We start from the raw sequence: 24,576 nt of genomic DNA, 5'->3' as shown, positions 1-24,576 counted from the left end.
TTCCAAGTATTCTTTAAATATCTTGTTTTTGATAACTGATCATTATTTCCATTTTGCTTCTCACATATAGAAAAAAAGTTTTGGTATTTTTACTAAAATAAGTTAAATACTTAGCCAACAAGAAGTTAGCTAAGAAGTTAGCTTAGCAAGCTACTTAGCTAAATACTTAGCCAAGAAGTTCAAAGGCTATAATTTCAAAGGCTATTTTTATTTAAGATTTTTTTTTTATTTAAATGTGCACTTTATGGAGCTTTAATTTTTTTTTTAAAAAAAGGTTCTCCTGTTGTTATAAATACTTAGCCAAGAAGTTAGCTAAGTATTTAGCTTAGCAAGCTACTTAGCTAAATGCTTAGCCAAGAAGTTAGCTAAGTAGTTAGCCTAGCAAGCTACTTAGCCAAGAAGTTAGCTAAGTATTTAGCTTAGCAAGCTACTTAGCTAAAAAAAATGGATATGGGTCATTTTTGTCCCATGTTGTGCATTAGAATAGCACAAAAAGGGATTTTATTCAAAAATGAATAATGGAAAACATAAAATTAGGATGTATGATGATCCAAAACAAACTAATTGAGGAAAACTTGGAATACTGAATGATAAAAATAATTTATTGCAAAGATATAGAACATAAAAACTCTTTTGGTTCACTTTAGACCCATGTTGTGCATCAAAGGGTTAATGAATGATAGAATAACTCCTGTTAAAAGCCAGATCCTTGTACTGGAGGTAACGTTGCATTAATGCGACAGCGCTGCAGCTCCCTGGGGTCCGGGGGGGGGGCTGGGTCCTGGTTGAGTGGCAGGCCCCATCAAGGACACTCCTGCTACCCAGACTGCCCCTCCACCCAATAATGCAACCAGGGTGGGAGGGTAAATGTAGGTCAGTAGCTGGGCCAGTCTGCATGCAGAGCGTGCGTGGCATTAGTCGGCACTGGAGTGTTTTCGAAAAAAGGATGTCACCATTTTGCTGCAGTGAATATTCTGTAGATTTATTTTTAATGGTGTGCAAAAAGACTAACAATTTCTTGAGGGGGAAAAAAAAATGCATTTAAATTAGATCACAGTTTAATTCAGGCGCTCGTGTGTGGATGTGTTGCATCAAATCTTATTTTGTATTCATAGAAAATTGTCTTTAGGGTGATTTTTTGCTAAGGACTAACCCAATTTCAGTCCCAGTTTAATGCTTTTTAATGTTCATTTGCATTGCAGAATCCCTGGTGGAACACACCAACCCCTCCTCCTCTACGCATGTATGCACACACACACACACACATACACACCATAGACACAAAAGGAGGGCCAACTGGTGGAGAGCCACGCCGCGGTCAGATTAATGCAGACTAATGATAGAGGCAGAGCGCTGCAAAAATATGCAAAGTGTAAAAACTGCCCTGAGGAGCAGATGAAAGGCACTAACCAGATATATTCACACTCAGTCAGCGAATGTCTTAGTTCACGTTTCTCTCTTCAAGTCAGCGAGAAAGCAGCTGAGTCAGTGTGTCTCCAAACAAATGACAACATGGAAACTGAAGAAAAAAAACCTGAACTCAACTCACATGACCCAACAGTCGGTTCCTTAAGGCAGATTTGGTATTGCTGAAGAAGAACCCAGCTGAGTTTATTCTAGAGGGTTGCATGCGATCATCAGATCAAAATAAAGGTTGTCTGATATTCTAGACTGATGCTGGCCTCGTATTAAAGATCAGATAACAGCCAGGCAGTGATGGGGTTTCTCCTCTGTTGACAGCAATGGAAAAACACTCCTGATTGTGTTGTGTGTGGAAGGTCCCTTCAATTACTTTTTTTGGTAATTTTGTGTCTTTTTTTTGGTAATTGTGTGCCTTTTTTGGTAATTTTGTGTCTTTTTAAAATAATTTTGTGTGTTTTTTAGTAATTCTGTGTATATTTTTAGTAATTTTGTGTCTTTTTTGGTAATTTTGTGTCTTCTTTAAATAATTTTGTGTCTTCTTTAAATTATTTTGTGTCTTTTTTGTGTCATTTTGTTTCTTTATTAAGAAATTTTGTTTTTTTCTGTCATTTTGTGTCTTTTTTGGGTCATTTTTAAATAATTTTGTGTCTTTTTTTAAATAATTTTGTGTCTTTTTTTTGGTCATTTTGTGTCTTTTTTGGTCATTTTGTTTCTTTTTTTAAGAAATGTAGTTTTTTTCTGTCATTTTGTGTCTTTTTTGGGTCATTTTTAAATAATTTTGTGTCTTTTTTTAAATAATTTTGTGTCTTTTTTTGGTCAATTTGTGTCTTTTTTTGGTCATTTTGTTTCTTTTTTAAGAAATGTAGTTTTTTTCTGTCATTTTGTGTCTTTTTTGTGTCATTTTTAAATAATTTTGTGTCATTTTTTAAATAATTTTGTGTCTTTTTTTGTCATTTTGTGTCTTTTTTTGGTCATTTTGTTTTTTTTTTTAAGAAATGTAGTTTTTTTCTGTCATTTTGTGTCTTTTTTGGGTCATTTTTAAATAATTTTGTGTCATTTTTTAAATAATTTTGTGTCTTTTTGGGGTCATTTTGTGTCTTTTTTGGTAATTATGTGTCATTTTTTAAATAATTTTGTGTCTTTTTTGGGTCATTTTGTGTCTTTTTTGGTAATTATGTGTATTTTTAAAATAATTTTGTGTCTTCTTTGGTAATTTTGTGTCTTTTTTTGGTAATTTTGTGTCTTCTTTAAATAATTTTGTGTCTTTTTAAAGTAATTTTGTGTCTTTTTTTGATCATTTTGACACTGCCTCCAGCGGCCCCCAGGTAATCTGAGTGTGAGACCCCTGTTCTAGACTGATGCTGGCCCCGTATAAAGAATCAACATAGATCAGATAACAGCCAGTGGTGTCGTCTGCTGCTGATGCTGATGGGGGTTTCTCTCTGTTGACAGCAATGGAGAATCACTCCTGATTGTGATGCTGCACAGTGTCCCAGTTTCCCCCCACAACCACAAATGACAAGAGAAAGTCACCCGAGAGCTGCTTGGCCACTTAGAAATTAATTAGTGTCAGTTATCAAATGATTAGGGCTGTGTATATGCAAGAATATAGTGATACAATATGATATATAATGCATAAAATGTGAGTAAAAAAATGCAATCTGGACAGTGGGATCTGCAATTTTAACATCATTGCACAACTTTTTATACAAGCTGTCTGCTATGAATCTTTACGGAAGAGGATTAGGGCCACACAAGATAAAAACATATGAGTTATTTTCTTTCTGAGAATAAAGCAAAAATTCTGACTTTATATATATAAATATTTTTTATATTTTTTATTCTTTATATAGAATAAAGTCAGAATTCTGAGAAAAAAAGTAAAAAATCTTACTTTAACTCTGAACTCTGAGAAAAAAAGTCAGAATTCTGAGAATAAAGTAAAAAATCTTACTTTAACTCTGAATTCTGAGAATCAAGTGAGAATTTTGACTTTATCCTCAGAATTCTGAGGATAAAGTCAAAATTCTGACTTTATTCTCAGAATTCTGACATTAAACTCAGAATTCTGAGAATAAAGTCAGAATTCTGAGAATAAAGTAAAAAATCTGACTTTAACTCTGAATTATGAGAATAAAGTCAGAATTTTGACTTTATCCTCAGAATTCTGAGAATAAAGTAGGAACTCAAATGTTTTTTTCATGTGTGGCCCTAATCCTCTTCCGTAAACTTTTGCATGTAAACTATTGTTTAAAAATGGATAACGTTTTTAGAATGGTCCATCAACTATGGTGTTAAGTATGATTTGAAGTACTCATGGAAATAAAATTTGAAGGTTAATGTGACATACTTTTCTCCTTGGGCATTGAATTGGTTAAATAGACATACAAGTGATGTAACAAGTGATTACTTTCATGATCAATTAAGAAGATATTAGAGTTTTTTCTTAACAGTTTAATTGTTTGGTCTGTGAACCCAGAGTGAAAATAAATTCTTCTCAGGGTGACATCTTTAAAGCTCTTATTTTTAAAAATCCATCCATTCTATCCATTTTCCTCCACTTATCCGGGGCCGGGTCGCGGGGGCAGCAGGCTAAGCAGGGCATTCCAGACGTCCCTTTCCCCAGCAAAAAGGTGCCTTTATTCCTCAACAGCAGCCTGAAGAGGCCTGATGGTGTGTGTTTTTAATCCCTGCAGTTTGACAGCCAGGCTAAACACCAACACAGAAAAACCCTCGAACGCTTCAACGATGCTTCTCCCTTCACTTCACCATCATTCTGGTAATTTTGTGGGTTTTTTATGGTAATTTTGTGTCTTTTTCTGTCATTTTATGTCTTTTTTAAGCAATTTTGTGTCTTTTTTTGGTAATTTTGTGTCTTTTTAAAATAATTTTGTGTCTTTTTCTGTTGTTTTGTGTCTTTTTTAAGCAATATTGTGTCTTTTTTGGTCATTTTGTGTCTTTTTTACGCAATTTTGTGTCTTTTTTGGGTCAATTTGTGTCTTTTTTTGGTCATTTTGTGTCTTTTTTAAGTAATTTAGTGTCTTCTTTAAATAATTTTGTGTCTCTTGTAGGAATGTTGTGTATTTTTTTGGTCATTTTGTGTCTTTATTGGGTCATTTTGTGTCTTTTTAAAACAATTTTGTGTCTTTTTGGTCATTTTGTTTTTTTTTTTAAGTAATTTAGTTTTTTCTGTCATTTTGTGTCTTTTTCTGATTTTGTGTCTTTTTCTGTCGTTTTGTGTCTTTTTTAAGCAATTTTGTGTCTTTTTTTGGTCATTTTGTGTCTTTTTTAAGTAATTTAGTGTCTTCTTTAAATAATTTTGTGTCTCTTTTAGTAATTTTGTGTCTTTTTTAAGCAATTTTGTGTCTTTTTTTGATCATTTTGTGTCTTTTTTTAGCAATTTTGTGTCTTCTTTAAATAATTTTGTGTCTCTTTCAGTAATGTTGTGTATTTTTTTGGTCATTTTGTGGGTTTTTTTGGTCATTTTGTGTCTTTTTCTGTCGTTTTGTGTCTTTTTTAAGCAATATTGTTTCTTTTTTTGGTCATTTTGTGTTTGTTTTTTTTAGCAATTTTGTGTCTTTTTTTTGGTCATTCTGTGTCTTTACTGGGTCATTTTGTGTCTTTTTAAAATAATTTTGTGTCTTTTAGGTCATTTTGTTTCTTTTTTTTTAAGCAATTTAGTTTTTTCTGTCATTTTGTGTCTTTTTTTTAGTGATTTTGTGTCTTTTTTGGTCATTTTGATACTGCCTCCAGCGGCCCCCAGGTAACTTGAGTTTGAGACCCCTGTTGTAGACTGATGCTGGCCTCATATGAAAGCAATGGGAAAACACTCAGGCTGTACAGCAGCCTGAAGAGGCCTGATGATGTTTTTTTAATCCCTGCAGTTTGACAGCCAGGCTAAACACCAACACAGAAAAACCCTTGAACGCTTCAACGATGCTTCTCCCTTCACTTCACCCTCATGTTGAGGAGGAATCTAAAGGAGGATCCTTTTAGACGCCAGTAAGCGTGATGTCTTTAGTAAGTCCCCAGCTGATCTCAGGCCTGAAGTGAGAATTTTCTGCCAATCTGTGAGGCAATTAGAGAGATCAACCGGGCACAGATGTGGTCAGAGCTCGGCTTATTAAAGGAAAGAGGCTGGGAGGAGGACAGCAGCAGTGGCTATTTCTATCTGGAGCCTTTTAAAATACAGCTGGGGTTACAGACTAACCGGGCATTTTTTGGTGGTGGTTAAAAAAAAAAGGAGAATTTGACAATTGGTGAATATGCCATAGGTGTGTTCCAATTACCGTGGAATCACACTCCTCAGCCTCCCCGGAAAAGTCTACTCCAGGGTGCTGGAAAGGAGGCTCCGGCCGATTGTCGAACCTCGGATTCAGGAGGAACAATGCGGCTTCCGTCCTGGCCGTGGAACAACGGACCAGCTCTTTACCCTCCCAGACTTCTGGAGGGGTCATGGGAGTTTGCCCATCCAGTCTACATGTATTTTGTGGACTTGGAGAAGGCTTATGACCGTGTCCCTCGGGGAGTCTTGTGGGGGGTACTGCGGGAATATGGGGCACCGGGCTCGTTGCTACGAGCTATCCGGTCCCTATATAACCAAAGTGAGAGCTGTGTCCGCATACTCGGCACAACGTCAAACACGTTCCCAGTGGGTGTTGGCCTCCGCCAGGGTTGCCCCTTGTCTCCGATTCTGTTTGTGGTTTTCATGGACAGGATATCAAGGCGCAGCCGGGGGGAGGAAGGGATTCGGTTTGGTGACCTCAGAATTACATCTCTGCTTTTTGCAGATGATGTGGTTCTTTTGGCCTCATCAAGCCAGGACCTCCAGCACTCATTGGGGTGAATCGGTTGGGATGGGAGTCAGCACCTCCAAGTCTGAGGCCATGGTTCTCTGGGTGAAAACGGTGGACTGCCCCCTCTGGGTGGAGAGAGAGGTACTGCCTCAACAGAAGGAGTTCAAGTATCTCGGGGTCTTGTTCAGCAGTGAGGGTAAAATGGAGCGTGAGATGGACAGGCGGTTGGGTGCGGTGTTGTACCGGACCGTCGTGGTGAAGAAGGAGCTGAGCCGGAAGGCAAAGCTCTCGATTTACCGCTCCATCTACGTTCCAACCCTCACCTATGGTCACGAACTTTGGGTAGTGACCGAAAGAGCAAGATCGCGGATACAAGCGGCTGAAATGAGCTTCCTCCGTAGGGTGGCTGGGCTCAGCCTTAGAGATAGGGTGAGGAGCTCAGACATCCAGAGGGAGCTCGGAGTAGAGTCGCTGCTCCTTCTCTTCTAAAGGAGTCAGCTGAGGTGGTTTGGGCATCTGGTAAGGATACCTCCCGGGTGCCTCCCGTTAGAGGTGTTCCGGGAACGTCCAACTGGTGGGAGGCCCCGGGGAAGACCCAGAACACGGTGGAGGGATTATATCTCTCTCCTGGCCTGGGAACGCCTCGGGGTCCCCCAGGAGGAGCTGGACGTTGTGGCTGGGGAGAGGGACGTCTGGAATGCCCTGCTTAGCCTGCTGCCCCCGCGACCCGGCCCCGGATAAGTGGCGGAAGATGGATGGATGGATGGATGGATGGTGCATATGTCCAAAGGATTATGAGACGTTCTTTAATGCAGCTCTGCAGGTAACAACTTGATGCTCTGCCTGGAGGCTCAACAGCTCAGCCTGCCACTCCAGCTATTCCCTGAATGACAGTTCGTTTTGCACTTCTAATAATTCCAGTTCTCCAAGTTGCCTTCTGCACCTCTGGAGGGTTGGTGAAAATCTCTCTCTCACACACACACACACACACACACACACACACACACACACACACTGACAAGGCTGAGAAAGAATAGTGTAGGTCATGAAGAAAAGTCTTATGAATCAATCATTTCATTTTAGATGGTGGAGACTTTAGCAGCTAATTCCTGTCGCTAGAAATACATCTGACAATCATTTCACCCTTAACTCTATGGAGTCTTAAAGGGCTAGTTCGTCCATTTTTTCATGTCTTTTCTTTGTAAGTAGTTTTGTGTCTTTTTTGGTCATTTGTCTTTTTTGTGTCTTTTTTGGTCATTTTGTGTCTTTTATTAGTGTTTCTGTGTCTTTTTTTTTATTTTTGTGTCTTTTTTTAGTCTTTTTGTGTCTTTTTTTAGTCCTTTTTGGTAATTTTGTGTCTTTTTTTGGTCATTTTGTGTCTTTTTTTTCGTATTTCTGTGTATTTTTTTTGTCTTTTTCTGTCTTTTTTTAGTCATTTGTGTCTTTTTTTTGTCATTTTGTGCCTTTTTTTGGTCATTTTGTGTCTTTTTTTTGGTCATTTTGTGTCTTTTATTAGTCTTTCGTGTCTTTTTTTGTCTTTTTGTGTCTTTTTGTGTCTTTTTTTTTAGTCTTTTTGTATCTTTTTTTGTCATTTTGTGTCTTTTTTTAGTCTTTTTCTGTCCTTTTTTTGGTCATTTTCTGTCTTTTTTTAGACTTTTTGTGTCTTTTTTTGGTCATTTTCTGTCTTTTTTGGTCATTTTGTGTCTGTTTTGGATTTGGAGCTTTTGGAGACTCCAGAGGGTTAAATAAACATTACACATCTCCTCTTGCTGTTTTTACTAAATTCTGCAGCTGCATGGCTTCCCCCTCCTCCTCCTCCTCCTCCTCCTCCTCCTCCTCCTCCTCCTCCTCCTCCTCCTCCTCCTCCTCCTCCTCCTCCTCCTCCTCCTCCTCCTCCTCCTCCTCCTCCTCCTCCTCCTCCTCCTCCTCATTATACTGAGCTTGCATGCTCACTGTAGCTAGATACTAATGAAGCTTAGATGCTTGGCTTCCCCAGCCTTCAGCTCTACCATGCATGCACACCAAAGTAGGCAGTGTCAGTGTCAGTAAAAGGATAAAGTCCCCGCATGGCTGATTTCTCATTTTGCCAAACCAAATGGGCCTTGTTCCAGCTCCAGCCTGTACAGAGTACAGTCACATCAAAAGCCTCTCTGTCCTTAAGCGTGCACGGCGTTACAGAGCAGGTCATGCTGCGGCTATCTGGCCAATGAATACACAGACACACCAGTTTTAATCATAAACCAACTCGTTTATCCAAAAGTTCATCTAAAGTTAAAGCATGCACTTAGAGAAATGTGTAAACGCAGCACGTCTTCATACATTTTTAGATTCTTATCCTCCCTAAACCTTGTGTGCCAAGAGAGATTCAGGTCTTAACTGCACAAAATGATGAAAACAGAACAATTTTTAGTCTTTAAAAGTATTAATTTAGTCAAACAGTTAGACAATATTAATATTTAGCAGCCTTTTCGTACTATGAGAGACATAAAGAGGGGATAACATGAAGTTAGATGCTAAAATAGACGTATGGCTAATCTAAGATAACTTCTAAAGGCCTTTTCTTAGCCAATGCAAAACATACTTTGAACTAGGGCTGCACAATTAATCAAATTTTAATCATGATCACGTTTTTAGCCACCACGATTAAATTAACCTGATCATCGGCGATATTTCCATTTTAAAATGCGTCCCTCCTGCAGATCTAATCAAGCACTTTCTACACCAGTAGTCCACCAACCACCAGGGGGCGGGGCCGTGTTTCTCCCCTGAAAAAAGCCTGGCTGCTGATTGGATAGAACGCTAAGCAGGATGTGACGTAGTACGCCACAACAACACGCGCCATTTGTAAAAGCCGGCGAAGCAGTGTTGCCAACTCAGCAACTTTGTTGCTATATTTAGCCACTTTTCAGAAGGTGGCCGGCGGCTCGTTCTTAAGAGTAAGAACGAGTCGAAGCAGCACAGTCCTCCTGCAGCAGTCTCTCTCAGCTGCAGAGCCGGAGGGGATGTTAACCCCTTAGCATCCAGTCTGCAAAATGCTAACATGCTAACAGTTAGCTCTGTAACAGTACAGTGTGTATGTGCTAACAGGCTAACAGTTAGCTCTGTAGCAGTACAGTGTGTATGTGCTAACAGGCTAACAGTTAGCCCTGTAGCAGTACAGTGTGTATGTGCTAACAGGCTAACAGTTAGCCCTGTAGCAGTACAGTGTGTATGTGCTAACAGGCTAACAGTTAGCCCTGTAGCAGTACAGTGTGTATGTGCTAACAGGCTAACAGTTAGCTCTGTAGCAGTACAGTGTGTATGTGCTAACAGGCTAACAGTTAGCTCTGTAGCAGTACAGTGTGTATGTGCTGCTGCTGCAGGAGGTGTTCACTTAGCGATCTCTGTTTGTTTACAACAAGCACCAGACACTAAAAATTGTTGCTATTGTTTGTTTAAAAGTAGTGCAATAAAAATACAGATGTTTTCCCTAACATGATGAATAATCTTGATTAATAATTGTGATTATCATTTTGGCCATAATCGTGCAGCCCTACTTTGAACTGACAAAGACCATCAATTACAGTTTCATCTCTAGAATTTAACAGATAAACCAGGATATTTAAAAAGTAGGTTAAATGTATTTCTCCATATCTTGCAGTGGCCTTCAGCTCCCTCCAGTCATACAAAATTCTTCTGTCTCATGAAGAAAGAAATCCTTGTGCAATGCTTTATCTCAGCTGTTCTGCATCAGAGTGTTTTGCACCCAAAATTCCAGCTTGCATGGATTCCTTTATTACAAGAAAAGCCAATGTTTACCGTCTTGCAACAATTTTTTGGGTCATTTTGTTTCTTTTATTAGTCTTTCGTGTCATTTTTTTGTATTTTTGTGTTGTTTTTGGTCATTTTGTGTCTTTTTTTGGTCATTTTCTGTCTTTTTTTATCATTTTCTGTCCTTTTTTTGGTCATTTTGTGTCTTTTTTTAGACTTTTTGTGTCTTTTTTTGGGCATTTTCTGTCTTTTATTAGTCTTTCGTGTCATTTTTTTGTCTTTTTGTGTCTTTTTTGGTCATTTTGTGTCTTTTTTTGGTCATTTTCTGTCTTTTTTGGTCATTTTCTGTCCTTTTTTTGGTTATTTTGTGTCTTTTTTTAGACTTTTTGTGTCTTTTTTTAAGACTTTTTGTGTCTTTTTTTGGTCATTTTCTGTCTTTTTTTTTTTTCTTTTTGTGTCTGTTTTGGATTTGGAGCTTTTGGAGACTCCAGAGGGTTAAATAAACGTTACACATCTCCTCTTGCTGTTTTTACTTGCTGTATTTTTGGGTCTTTTTTGGTCATTTTCTGTCTTTTTTTGGTCATTTTCTGTCTTTTTTGGTCATTTTCTGTCCTTTTTTTGGTCATTTTGTGTCTTTTTTTAGTCATTTTGTGTCTTTTTTTGTCATTTTCAGTCTTTTTTTTAGTCATTTTGTCTTTTTTTGGACTTTTTGTGTCTGTTTTGGATTTGGAGCTTTTGGAGACTCCAGAGGGTTAAATAAACGTTACACATCTCCTCTTGCTGTTTTTACTAAATTCACAATCCAAAAGAAATCCACCTCCGAGAGCAGACAACCCAATTTAAAAGTCCTGCACATCTGATCAGACCAGAATAAAGAGCGCATGGTGGCGTTGGGCTGACGAGCTAAATGAGACTATCACACTCTCATAGCCGTCTCTTCACCTGCAGCCAGAAACTCAATCCCATTACACAAAGCTCCCCAATCGTCTCTATTACCAAAGTAGCATAGTGAAGCAGCTCCATCAGCTGGGGCTCTCCCCCACAGCGCTGGGAGGTGAGTGCTAATAGGAGGAGCAGTGTTGCCAGAGAGGCTCTGGAGAGCAGCAAACAATTGGTTGATTATTACCAACACGGGCTACATGTGTCACTTTGATAAGCAGGAACTCACGGAGATCCATTTCCTTGTTTCTGACAGTCATCTGAGAAGCTGTCGGAGATATACTGCGGTTGTTTTTTCAAACTATACTAGAATAAAATGTAGTTTTAAGTTATGCAACAGTGAAGACGAGCTGGAAACAAGACAACCACCAGGTTTGACACGGTGGTTCCATGTTTAACAGGACAGCACAGTCAATTATAGATTATTATATCAGCTGCTGCTGCAGAGGCCCCGCGATGGGATTTTATCCCGATAGTTGAGTCACGATAAGATATTGATGCGATTTTAAGCATTTTTCGATATGGTGAGTATTGCAATACAATGTACTGAAAAAAAACTAAATTACTTAAAATAGACACAAAATGACAAAAAAAATTACACAGAATTACCCAAAAAGACAGAAATGGCCCAAAAAAAGACACAAAATGACAGAAAAAAACAAAATTACTTAAAAAAGAAACAAAATGACCCAAAAAAGACACAGACTTACCAAAAAAGACAAAATTATTTTTAAAAAAGACACAAAAATTACCCCAAAAAAAAGACACAAAATTCCCAAAAAAAGACACAAAATGACAGAAAAAACCTAAATTACTTAAAAAAGAAACATGACCAAAAAATACACAAAATTACTAAAAAAAAAGACACAAAAATTACCCCCAAAAGACACAAAATTACCCAAAAAATACACAAAATTACTAAAAAGACACAAAATGACAAAAAAATACACAGAATTACCAAAAAAGACACAAAATTATTAAAAAAGACACACAATTACCCCAAAAAAGACACAAAATGACCCAAAAAATACACAAAATGACCAAAAAAGACACAAAATTACTAAAAAAAAAGACTAAAAAAATGACCAAAAATAGACCCAAAATTACAAAAAAGACACAAAATGACCAAAAAAAGAAACAGAATTACCAAAAGAAGACACAAAATTATTAAAAAAGACACACAATTATTAAAAAGAGACACAAAATTATTTTAAAAAAGACACAAAATTATTTAAAAAAGCCACAAAATTACAAAAATAGTAATTAAAGGGACCTTCCACACACAACACAGTAAAGTGTCATTCATATAAAACTCACATTAAACTTTCATATCAAGGTGGGGGCCACAAAATATCATCACAAAGGGCCGCAATCGACCCGCGGGCCACGAGTTTGAGACCCCTGATCTATATGCAGAGTTGCAGCAGAGACAGCACAGTAAATCATGGAGCATCAGCTGCTCTCCAGCTTTAACGTCTCTACTGCTTTGTCATTTTAAGCAACTTTGCAGACAAAAAGCCAACCCTAAGAAGCTAAAAACACCAAAACACCTGTCTAGCCGACAGCTTCATCCTCTTTGTGAAGCTTTCACCTCTGACCAAACACAGCGAGGATGGAATGAGAGCAGGCTGAGCCACGGTGTAAATCCTCCGGCTGGAGAGACACACAATGCCTCGTCCTGCTATAAATCTGCAGGACGAGGCAGCTACAGTAACAGACGCTCACCTCTTCATCACTGACACTGATGCATTATGGAGAGCATTAATCAGACACACAGAGGGGGGAGGCTGGTCCTGGAGACCACTCTCAGCCTCAGATAGTATGTGTGCATGCTTGAATGAGAGCATGCATTAGAGTGTATGTCTATGGAGTGAAGCATCTGAATGCAGATTTATTGATGCAGCAGGGCATGAAAACATACATTTAGGACTACCGCATAAACACTTTGGATGGATGGTGCTAAAATGCTACATATAGGCTGTAAATTTAGAGATGAAAATATGGTTATTCCCATCGTTGGAAGGGACGGCAGTATGGAGGCAGTATGCTGGAGGCAGTATGAAAATGACCAAAAAAAGACACAAAATGACTGAAAAAACACTAAATTACTTAAAAAAAGACACAAAATGACCCAAAAAGACACAAAATGACCAAAAAAAAATACACAAAATTACTAAATACACAAAATTATTTTAAAAAAGACACAAAATTACCAAAAAGACACAAAAGTATTTTTAAAAAGACACAAAATTACCACAAAAATACACAAAATTACTAAAAAAGACAAAAAATGATCTTAAAAAAGACACAAAATGACCAAAAAGCAGACAAAATGACTAAAAAAGCCGCAAAATTATTTAAAAAGGACACAAAATTATTTTTAAAAAGACACAAAATTACCAAATAGACACAAATTTACTAAAAAAAGACGCAAAATTATTTAAAAAAGAAACAAATTTACTAAGAAAAGACACAAAATTACCAAAAAATACACAAAATTACTAAATACACAAAATTATTTTAAAAAAGACAAAATTATTTTAAAAGACACAAAATTACTAAAAAAGACACAAAATTACCAAAAAAATACACAAAATTATCAAAAAAAGTAATTAAAGGGACCTCCCACACACAACACGGTAAAGTGCCATTCATATAAAACTCACATTAAACTTTCATATCAAGGTGGGGGCCACAAAATATCATCACGAGGGCCACAATTGGCCCGCGGGCCGCGAGTTTGAGACCCATGCTCTCAGTCTATCACTCAACTAATCAGTCCTTTTCTATACTTCCTAAAACTTATTTCCTAGAAACCTATTTGGAGCATTTCCGCAGTAATCAACATGTTTATGTGGTGTTTTTGCGTTTGTTTTGGTGTTTTTAGGTCCAGCAGAGCATGAGAACATAACACTTGGGTAAATTATGTAAATTTAGAGATGAAAATCAGATATTTCTTAGAGCTGCGCCCTTCTATGCTTCTTAAAACTTATTTCCAAGAAACTTATGAGCATATATACAATAATAAAGATTTTAAGTGGCTCTTTGGCACAATTCTTTGTTATAAAACACTCTTAAATCAATATACCGATTAGTCGACATATGCCTTAAACCCATCATCTCTATGCAGAGTTGTAGGTCCAGCAGAGCGTGAAAACATAACTATTGTATGGACATTTGGGGTAAAACGCGTAAATTTAGAGATGAAAATCAGATATTTCTTAGAGCTGTGCCCTTCTATGCTTCTTAAAAACTTATTTCCAAGAAACTTATGAGCATATATACAATAATAAAGATTTTAAGTGGCTCTTTTGCACAATTCTTTGTTATAAAACACTCTTAAATCAACATATCGATTAGTCAACAAAATCTAATGAAAGAAATCCTTCCTTCCATATCTCTACCATATGAAATTGTTGCATGTTTTTATGCCTTAAACCCATCATCTATATGCAGAGTTGCATGAAAACAACAACAAGTGTATGGACATTTGGGTAAATCATGTAAATTAAGAGATGAAAATCAGATATTTCTTAGAGCTATGCCCTTCTATGCTTCTTAAAACTTATTTCCAAGAAACTTATGAGCATATCTATAATAAAAAAAAAAGAATTTAAGTGGCTCTTTTGCACTCTTAAATCAACATACCGATTAGTCAACAAAATCTAATGAAAGAAATCCTTCCTTCCATATCTGTAGCTACCATATGGAATTGTTGCATGTTTTTATGCCTTGAACCCATCATCTCTATGCAGAGTTGTAGGTCCAGCAGAGCATGAAAACATAACTATGTTATGGACATTTGGGTAAATCATGAAAATTAAGAGATGAAAATCAGATATTTCTTAGAGCTGTGCCCTTCTATGCTTCTTAAAATGTATTTCCAAGAAACTTATGAGCATATCTATAGTAATAAAGATTTTAAGTGGCTCTTTTGCATTCTTAAATCATCATACCGATTAGTCAACAAAATAAAAATGAAAGAAATCCTTCCTTCCATATCTGTAGCTACCATGTGAAATTGTTGCATGTTTTTATGCATTAAACACATCATCTATATGCAGAGTTGCATGAAAACAACAACAACTGTATGGACATTTGGGCAAATCATGTAAATTCAGAGATGAAAATCAGATATTTCTTAGAGCTATGCCCTTCTATGCTTCTTAAAACTTATTTCCAAGAAACTTATGAGCATATCTATAATAAAAAAAAAGATTTTAAGTGGCTCTTTTGCACTCTTAAATCAACATATCGATCAGTCAACAAAATAATGAAAGAAATCCTTCCTTCCATATCTCTACCATATGACATTGTTGCATGTTTTTATGCCTTAAAACCATCATCTATATGCAGAGTTGCATGAAAACAACAAGTGTATGGACATTTGGGTAAATCATGTAAATTCAGAGATGAAAATCAGATATTTCTTAGCTGTGCCCTTCTATGCTTCTTAAAACTTATTGCCAAGAAACTTATGAGCATATCTATAATAAAAAAAAAGATTTTAAGTGGCTCTTTTGTACTCTACCGATTAGTCAACAAAATCTAATGAAAGAAATCCTTCCTTCCATATCTGTAGCTACCATATGAAATTGTTGCATGTTTTTATGCCTTAAACCCTTCATCTAAATGCAGAGCTGTAGGTCCAGCAGAGCATGAAAACATAACTATTGTATGGACATTTGGGTAAATTATATAAAAACTTATTTACAAGAAACTTATGAGCATATCTATAGTAATAAAGATTTCAAGTTGCTCTTTTGCACTCTTAAATCAACATATCGATTAGTCAACAAAATCAAATGAGTGAAATCCTTCCTTCCATGTCTGTAGCTACTATATGAAATTGTTGCATGTTTTTATGCCTTAAACCCATCATCTGTATGCAGAGTTGTAAGTCCAGCAGAGCATGAAAACATAACAAGTGTCTGTACATTTGGGTAAATCATGTAAATTCAGAGATAAAAGATCAGGTGCCTCCTTCTCACACCTCTGCAGTGGAGAGAAAAAGGGGAAGTTCATACGCATTAAAGAAAAAAAAAAACAATAGAGCTGAATAAACACAAACTTACCTCCCCAGCTCGTCTCCAATTTCGTAAAATTCCTCCACATTTTCCTGGTTGAAAACAGTCATGTTGTCCAGGCACTTCCTCCCTTTTCCCCCAACCGCTGGCATGTCCTCCGGCTCCTCACAGCGGCACCATCCCGACCAGCAGCCTCCTTTCTGGGCAGCTCACAGCCACACAGTCCGCCTCATGCTGGAGCTTCCAAACCAAGAAGAAGTGAGGAGGGAGGAGAAGAAAAAAAATAATGCATCAACAAGGGGAGGAGAACAGAGCATTAGCTATGTGAAACCTGACTAGAAAATAAAATAAATAAAAAAAGGTGGGCGTTGAGTCAACAAAAGGAAACCAAACTGACGGAGCAGTGAACCTGCACCTCCGGGGCGACGTCACGACTCCTGCAGCTGATCTCTCCTCCCGGTCCCGACTATCTCTAGTCATTTATTTTTTAATGAGTGCGCTATAACAGCTGCCAGCGTCTAATATAACACTAATAAAACCATAAGTTTATCACTAACGGCTGGGCAGGAATGCAAAAATATAAACCGCGTCGTGCGTAAAAGCTTGGTGTAGCCATGGGAAACACGCTGGCCTCCTTCCTCTCCGTCCAAGCAGGAGAAAAATGACTGCTGAGTAAAAGTCATATCTTCTTTAATATAATATATAATGACGTGAAAGGAGGCGGACAGGTGTTTAAACACATACTGAGAGACTCACAGCCCCAAACACACAACTTAAAAGCCGAACAGTTTTAGCTTTTCCTGCAGAAAATTGGAATAAAACGCGACTCGCCTTCTACCCCTGGATATGAAATATTCAGACTGGTGCACATTATTAACGTTACTGGTCCCAACAACTGGCTGTAATGGTGTAATTCAGTGTCAGGTGTCTTACAGTTGTCTCGGTGTGTGTCCCGCTGCCAGACGTAGACGATAATTCATGCGTTTTAGCCGGAGCCAGTGAGCGGTTTGGCTCACGGAAGACGAAAAATGCTGCTTGAACCGAACGGGAGAAATCAACGTTAACAATGTAAGGCAGTCTGCTCCTGGTGCTGCGTTCACTGTCCGTGGGGAATTAGGGGAATACGCGGTGGAGCGGTTCGAGAACTATTGTTTTTTTATCGTATACTAGACAATGCGAATATATAATTACACGTTTTTGTGTCTTTCTATCATGTATTTTAAATTTTATATACTAGGGTTTGCTTACCTTCGTCATTTTGTTCGAAACGGACGTTTTCAGCGAGGAAGCGCTAATTTACGGGTTTTTTACGTGCCCTAAACGCAGCACCATTGATTGTCAGTTGGAGGTGCTGCTTCTGTCGCAGGAGGGCAGCAAAGCTCTCACTTTTATTTTAATCACAGTTTAGCACCGAATTTGTGCTCAACTGACGTTTTTTTGTCATTAGAATCTTAATTGCAATGCAGCTGTTTAATTTGTTTATATTTATATATATTTTATTTTTATAAGGGTCATATGCACAAGCCACAACTTAAGTAAAAGTACAAGTATTGTTAGCAATGTGTATTTATTAAACATAAACGTGGTCATATATATATATATATATATATATATATATATATATATATATATATATTTATTTATTTATTTATTTATTTATTTTTTAATAGCACCTATAAGTGTTAACTCTATGGAGTTTTGGGCTATTTTGTCCATTTCTGACTCCTTTTCATCCTGCCTGTATTCACCACTTAAAACATGTTTAAATGCCATGTTGGTATTTTTTTTTTCACCTATATGACCTAATAATAATATTATTAGGTCATATAATAGGTCATTAATATTAATATTATTCTGACTTACTCGATCAACATTTTGAACCATAAAGAAACAAGAAAAAATAACATAAATGTGATCTTGTGATTGTGTGTCATCCTGTCATCAACTCTGGTTTTTATTCTAGTGGGACTTTTTTATTTTTTGTTTGTGTCTTGTGCATTAAGCCTAACAATTTTGGTCATTTTGTGTATTTTTGTGTCTTTATTGGTCATTTTGTGTCTTTTTTTGGTTATTTTGTGTCTTTTTTTTTAGTCATTTTGTGTCTTTTTGTGTCTGTTTTCGGTCATTTTGTGTCTTTTTTTAGTAATTTTGTGTCTTTTTGTGTCTGTTTTTGGCCAGTTTGTGTCTTTTTTAGTAATGTTGTGTCTTTTTGTGTCTTTTTTTGGTCATTTTGTGTCTGTTTTCGGTCATTTTATGTCTTTTGTAAGTCATTTTGTGTCTTTTTGTGTCTTTTTTTAGTCATTTTGTGTCTATTCCTTTGCATAAGTAAAAGTAAATTACTCCACTACAAGTAAAAATGTAGCCATTTTCCATGGTTTTCTTGATAATAACCAAAATCATTTTCAATAAAACCATGTTAAATGTCTAGATATCAGCTCTTAAATTAAACTCTTATCAGCTATTTTTGTTGTTTTCATTATATTTGTCCAAACAAATGTACCTTTAGTTGTACCAGGCATTAAAATGAACAAGATATTGAAGAAAAAAAGGGTGATCTAATATGTTTTGCCATGACTGTATGATATTTTACAAGCTCATTGTGTGTTTTGTATGTAAAATCTTTATCTGAGAAGAATCTAGTAACTGAAGCTGTCATGTGGAGCTAAGTTACAGTGAGCAGCAAATCCTCACTTTTGCTTGTTCGATAATGTATATTTTCTTTGGAACATCGCCAAAAATGCTCAGTTTATCATAGAAAGAAACTGTAAAAACAGGTATTATCGTCGGAATTTGAACTTTCCGGCAGTCCTTGAACGGATCATTGGTTATGAAAGTTTCCATTGGCAAAAGCAACCAAAACAAAGCTTAAAATAATTTGTTTGTAATAACTAGATCCTGTTAAAAACATTAAATTCAAACAGACGAAAAAGTCACAAGTGACAAATATTCACTGAAAATCTGTTTACACAGAGCTGAGGGGAGAGGACAGGAGAGGCTGGAAAAATGGAAATAGTTCAATATGTATAACATGAGGAGACACAATTTTTTTTTCTAATATTCATGACACTTGTGGGCACTTGGAAAAGTGTTGTATATATAAATTGCATTTCATTTAAATATTAAAAAAAATATATATTTAGCAGAGAATTAATCCTCACTTTTCCTGCATTCAAAACTTACTGAAGGAAAAGTACAAATCAAAATCAAGCATCAAAATGTACTAAAAGCATCAAAAGCAAAAATATATTTAAAAAAAGATGCAATACTACATTTTGCTGCCTCTGAGAAAACTATGAGCAAATTGCAAAAAAAAGGGTAGTTTGGTGGGAAAGAGTCCTCCTCATCCCGATGATCTAAAGGTGTGAGAATAAATGATCCGTCCATTTATCTATCAGGCCCTTTTCTAAGCTGCTTATCCCCTTTAAGATAGATAGATAGATAGATTGATTGATTGATTGATGATAGATAGATGAAAAATTAACAACTGTACATTTTTGAACACTTGACATCCTCCAAGTTGTATTATTACTATTTAAATGTCTTTCTTTCATTTGTAAACCTTATTATTGCTGTTTTGGTATTTGATTTGACTCCACATATGTTTCTGTTTGTTTGTTTGTTGTTGTTTTTTTATTGCCTTTATTTTCCTACTATCATTCTGTTCTTTTGTGTTGATTTGAAGCATAAATTAACACGCATCTTTTTTATTTCTGTATATGAACGAAAGGAAAAAACCCCAATAAAGACAAGTTTTTTTTTAAAAGTACCAATATCACACAGTGAAATGAATCCACTACAAGTAAAAGTCCTGCATCCAAAACTTACTGAAGTAAAAGTATAAATCAAAATCAAGCATCAAAATGTACTAAAAGCATCAAAAGCAAAAACATCAAACAAGATGCAATATGACATTTTGCTGCCTCTAAGAAAACTATGAGCAAATTGCAAAAAAAAAAAGGGTAGTTTGGTGGGAAAAGAGTCCTCCTCATCCCGATGATCTAAAGGTGTGAGAATAAATGATCCGTCCATTTATCTATCAGGCCCTTTTCTAAGCTGCTTATCCCCTTTAAGGCTGTGGGGGGGCTGGGGGTTTATATCCCAGCATGCACTGCAGACGAAGCAGGTTACAGCCTGGAGAACTCACTGAGAAACACAAACCTGAGAAATGAGAGCAGGAGGCCCCGGCCGACCTTTCCTCTCAGACTCATTACAGCTGTGATCTGTATTGTTCATGTTCAGTGGAGGTGAAGTGTGAAACGGTGTGAACATCATATCTGATCTGCTCTGCTCCCCTTCACTCTAAACATATGACGTCTGTGTTAGACTGCAGAAAAGAAGGAATTTACTGTCATTTTACAGTAAGTTACTGGCAGCAATTAACCCTCTGGAGTCTCCAAAAGCTCCAAAGCATCAGATTCATCACATCCAGACTAGAAAACAAAGCAGACCAAAAAAACACACAAAATGACCAAAAAAAGACACAAAATGAGAAGACAGAATAACCCAAAAAACCCCACAGAAGACACAAAATGACAAAAAAAGATACAAAATTACCAAAAAAAGACACAAAATGACCAAAAAATACACAAAATAACTAAAAAAGACACAAAGAAGACATAAATGACCAAAAAAGACACAAAATGACCAAAAAAGACACTAAATAACTAACAAAGACACAACGACAGACACAAAATGACCAACAAAAATACACAAAATAACTAAAAAAGACACAAAGAAGACACAAAATGACAAAAAAGACACAAAATGACCAAAAAAGACACAAAATGAGAAGACAGAATAACCACAAAAAACCCACAGAAGACACAAAATGACAAAGAAAGATACAAAATTACCAAAAAAAGACACAAAATTACCAAAAAATACACAACATAACTAAAAAAGACACAAAAAAGACACAAAAAGACACAAAAAAGACACAAAATGACCAAAAAAGACACTAAATAACTAAAAAAGACACAACGACAGACACAAAATGACCAAAAAAGATACAAAAAAGACATAAATGACCAAAAAAAAACCACAAAATGAGAAAAAAAAAAAGACACAAATGACCAAAAAATTAGGCAAAATGACTTACAAAGACACGAAGACATGAAAAGGATTCAAAAATGGACAAAATAACCCTTTAAGACTCCATAGAGTTAACAAGTAAGCTACTGTAATTATTATTTACAGTAGAACTACTGTATTTTTATTCACACAATTAAACACTGTGATTTTAGTTTTATTTACAATACTGGTTTCTTTACTGTACACTGATTTTTTAAAAGTTGTGTTTACACAACTGATTTGTTTACTGTAAGAATAAAAAACAGTTGAACATTGTGATTTTTAATGGTACTGTATATGTTAATACGGCACAGTAAACAATGCTGTTAATTTGATAATAATTTCATCATTATTTTTTTTTTAAAAATACATTACTCCACTGCAAAAATATACTGTAATATAAGCCATCACTGTAATTTTGCATTTATTTTTTGTAAAAAATACTTTTTCTCACTGTTAAATGTACTAAACACCATATCTCTAACAGAAATATACTGTAATATTTAACGGTAAACTCTTTAATTTATTCAGCATTTATGAAGTATTTTCTTGTCAGTTATATGGCAGAACAGCTTTTTTTCTTTTGATGGAAAAACTTTTGATTTTTATAGTTTCTCTGCCTTGAATCGACAGGTGAAGGTTTAATGAGTTGGGGACTAAACATTTGGTTGTGTGATGTTGAGATTCACACTCAGAGCTTTTAGAGTTGAAATAATTTGTCCGTCCGCTTTTGTGGAGCAGCCGAACCACATAATTATGCACTTAGTAAAGAAAGCAACAAAACTGACGCATCACAGCTGAAGTGGAGGCAAATTAAAATGATTTCTGCCATCACAGATTTTCTACTTACAACCAGAAAAAGAGGCTGTTTTTCACCATTTTAGCAGCACGGAGACAGCACTTTCTGCTGAATCCAGACTGAGATATCTCAGCAACTTTTGGAGGGATTGTCATGAAATATCGTACAGACATTCATGGTCCTCAGAGGATGACAGTTAGCTCTGTAGCAGTACAGTGTGTATGTGCTAACGGCTAACAGTTAGCTCTGTAGCGGTACAGTGTGTATGTGCTAACAGGCTAACAGTTAGCTCTGTAGCAGTACAGTGTGTATGTGCTAACAGGCTAAGAGTTAGCTCTGTAGCGGTACAGTGTGTATGTGCTAACAGGCTAACAGTTAGCTCTGTAGCGGTACAGTGTGTATGTGCTAACAGGCTAACAGTTAGCTCTGTAGCAGTACAGTGTGTATGTGCTAACAGGCTAAGAGTTAGCTCTGTAGCGGTACAGTGTGTATGTGCTAACAGGCTAACAGTTAGCTCTGTAGCGGTACAGTGTGTATGTGCTAACAGGCTAACAGTTAACTCTGTAGCAGTACAGTGTGTATGTGCTAACGGCTAACAGTTAGCTCGGTAGCAGTACAGTGTGTATGTGCTAACAGGCTAACAGTTAGCTCTGTAGCAGTACAGTGTGTATGTGCTAACAGGCTAACAGTTAGCTCTGTAGCAGTACAGTGAAACTACTCCACAACTAGTAAAAGTCCTGCATTCAAAACTCACTGAAGTAAAAGTACAAAAGTGTCAGCATCAAAATGTATTTAATTTATGAGGTTTAATTAAAAAATAAATGTATAATCACTTTAAATTGATCATATATTTTATGTTAAATCTCGAACTATAAAGTAACTAAAGCTGGCAGCTAAATGTAGAGGAGTATAAAGTAAAATATCTGCCTCAAAATGCAGTGAAGTAGAAGTATAAAGTTACATAAAATGCAAATACTACAAGTACAAGTATCCTTAAAACTGTACTTAAGTACAGTACGTGAGTAAATGTACTTTCCACCACTGATAATAGGACAATCATCATTATTAATATTAGAATAATGGTATAAAAGTATTAAACATATTTAAACATTTCAAGATAAAGATAACCTGTTGCTCTGATATTTCTGCATAGGAAAGACAACAAACCAATAAAATAATATTGAAACTTTATTTATATATACATATATATATATATAATGTCCATTTATTGAATTCACACTGTATGTTGTGAGGAGTTTATATACTTTTTTAAAATTCTATTTAGAATTTACTACTGAAATCGCCTAGAATTGCATCAATCTTTATTGTTTAACAACACAAAGCGACACCTTTGCACCAAATTCTCTTTCATTTTAATCTCCCTCATAGTAATAAATATGCTCTTTTAGCCTTCAGATGGAGCTCTGTTGGATACAAGATGCTCATTTTCTACCATAACATCCAAAACACCCTTCATGCATTGCCTCTCCACAGGGGTTCCCTAGGGCTCAGTGCTGGGTCCCCTGCTATTTGCTATCTACACCACCTCTCTGGGTGAGGTTATCCGCTCACATGGCTTTTCCTATCGCTAAAACGCTTCAGATGATCCATAATGCAGCGGCCTGCCTGGTCTACAAACAGCCAAAACTGCAGCTAGGCTCGTTGGTCTAGGGGTATGATTCTCGCTTCGGGTGCGAGAGGTCCCGGGTTCAAATCCCGGACGAGCCCAGAGTAATATCTTTAGAGCAGGGGTCTCAAACTCAAATTACATGGGGCCTGCTGGAGGCAGTATCAAAAGTACCAAAAAAAGACATGAAAAAAACTAAATTACTTAAAAAGGACACAAAATAACTGAAAAAACACTAAATTACTTTAAAAAAGCCACGAAATGACCCAAAAAATACACAAAATTATTTAAAAAATAAACAAAATTACAAAAAAGGACACGAAATTACAAAAAAATGACCAAAAAAAAAGAAAAAAAATGACTGAAAAACATTAAATGACTTTAAAAATGACCCAAAAAATACACAAGATTACATTGCCTCTCTACAGGGGTTCCCCAGGGCTCGGTGCTAGGACCCCTGCTATTCGCTATCTACACCACCTCTCTGGGTCAGGTTATCTGCTCACATGGTTTTTCCTATCGCAAAACCGCTTCAGATGGTCCAGGCCTGCCTGGTCTACAACCAGCCAAAACTGCAGCTTGGCTCGTTGGTCTAGGGGTATGATTCTCGCTTCGGGTGCGAGAGGTCCCGGGTTCAAATCCCGGACGAGCCCAAAGTAATATGCAGACTCTTTAGAGCATGGGTCTCAAACTCAAATTACCTGCGGCCCGCTGGAGGCAGTATCAAAATTACAAAAGTATGAAAAAATTACCGAAAAAAACACTGAATTTACTTTAAAAAAGACACACAATGACCCAAAAAATACACAAAATTATTTAAAAAATTAACAAAATTACAAAAAAGGACACGAAATTACAAAAAAATGACCAAAAAAAGACACAAAATTTAAAAAAAAGACAAAAAAATGACTGAAAAAACATTAAATTACTTTAAAAATTACCCAAAAAATACACAAGATTACTAAAAAAGACACATAATTACAAAAAAAGGACACAAAATTATTACAAAAAGACACAAAATGACATTACATAACATTTCCACTTCTTGCGGTAACAACAACACGGCAGATAATAAACGCTCCAGAAAGCCAATGAACTGCCATGACGTGTCACCAAAGTTATGTGTTGTTGCAATTGTCAAGCTTC

General features: G+C 36.4%; 1 protein-coding gene, 1 long non-coding RNA gene and 2 other non-coding genes across 4 annotated transcripts in view; 3 read left to right on the top strand and 1 right to left on the bottom strand.

Moving 5' to 3' along the window:
- The window catches only part of LOC131974545 (death-associated protein kinase 1-like), a 169,952-nt gene extending 152,955 nt beyond the window's left edge, over positions 1 to 16,997 (bottom strand). Inside the window, 2 exon segments of the mRNA XM_059336900.1 lie at positions 15,983 to 16,174; positions 16,868 to 16,997. Of these exon segments, the coding sequence (XP_059192883.1) occupies positions 15,983 to 16,086 (104 nt within the window). The 5' untranslated portion in view covers positions 16,087 to 16,174; positions 16,868 to 16,997.
- On the top strand, positions 13,944 to 15,340 carry LOC131974548 (uncharacterized). The gene is made up of 3 exons (XR_009394668.1): positions 13,944 to 14,045; positions 14,671 to 14,698; positions 15,284 to 15,340. It is a non-coding gene; the product is annotated as an uncharacterized LOC131974548 (long non-coding RNA).
- Positions 16,998 to 23,459: 6,462 nt separating the features above from the next.
- Positions 23,460 to 23,531, top strand: trnap-cgg (transfer RNA proline (anticodon CGG)). The gene has a single exon. It is a non-coding gene; the product is annotated as a tRNA-Pro (tRNA).
- A 480-nt stretch (positions 23,532 to 24,011) lies between these two features.
- On the top strand, positions 24,012 to 24,083 carry trnap-cgg (transfer RNA proline (anticodon CGG)). Its single transcript has one exon. It is a non-coding gene; the product is annotated as a tRNA-Pro (tRNA).
- The last annotated feature ends 493 nt before the right edge of the window (positions 24,084 to 24,576 follow it).

The sequence above is a fragment of the Centropristis striata genome, chromosome 7 (assembly GCF_030273125.1).
Source record: "Centropristis striata isolate RG_2023a ecotype Rhode Island chromosome 7, C.striata_1.0, whole genome shotgun sequence".
NCBI classification, from domain to species: domain Eukaryota; kingdom Metazoa; phylum Chordata; class Actinopteri; order Perciformes; family Serranidae; genus Centropristis; species Centropristis striata.
The sequence above is the reverse complement of the archived record's forward strand: the minus strand, read 5'-3'. Positions and strand labels throughout refer to the sequence as shown.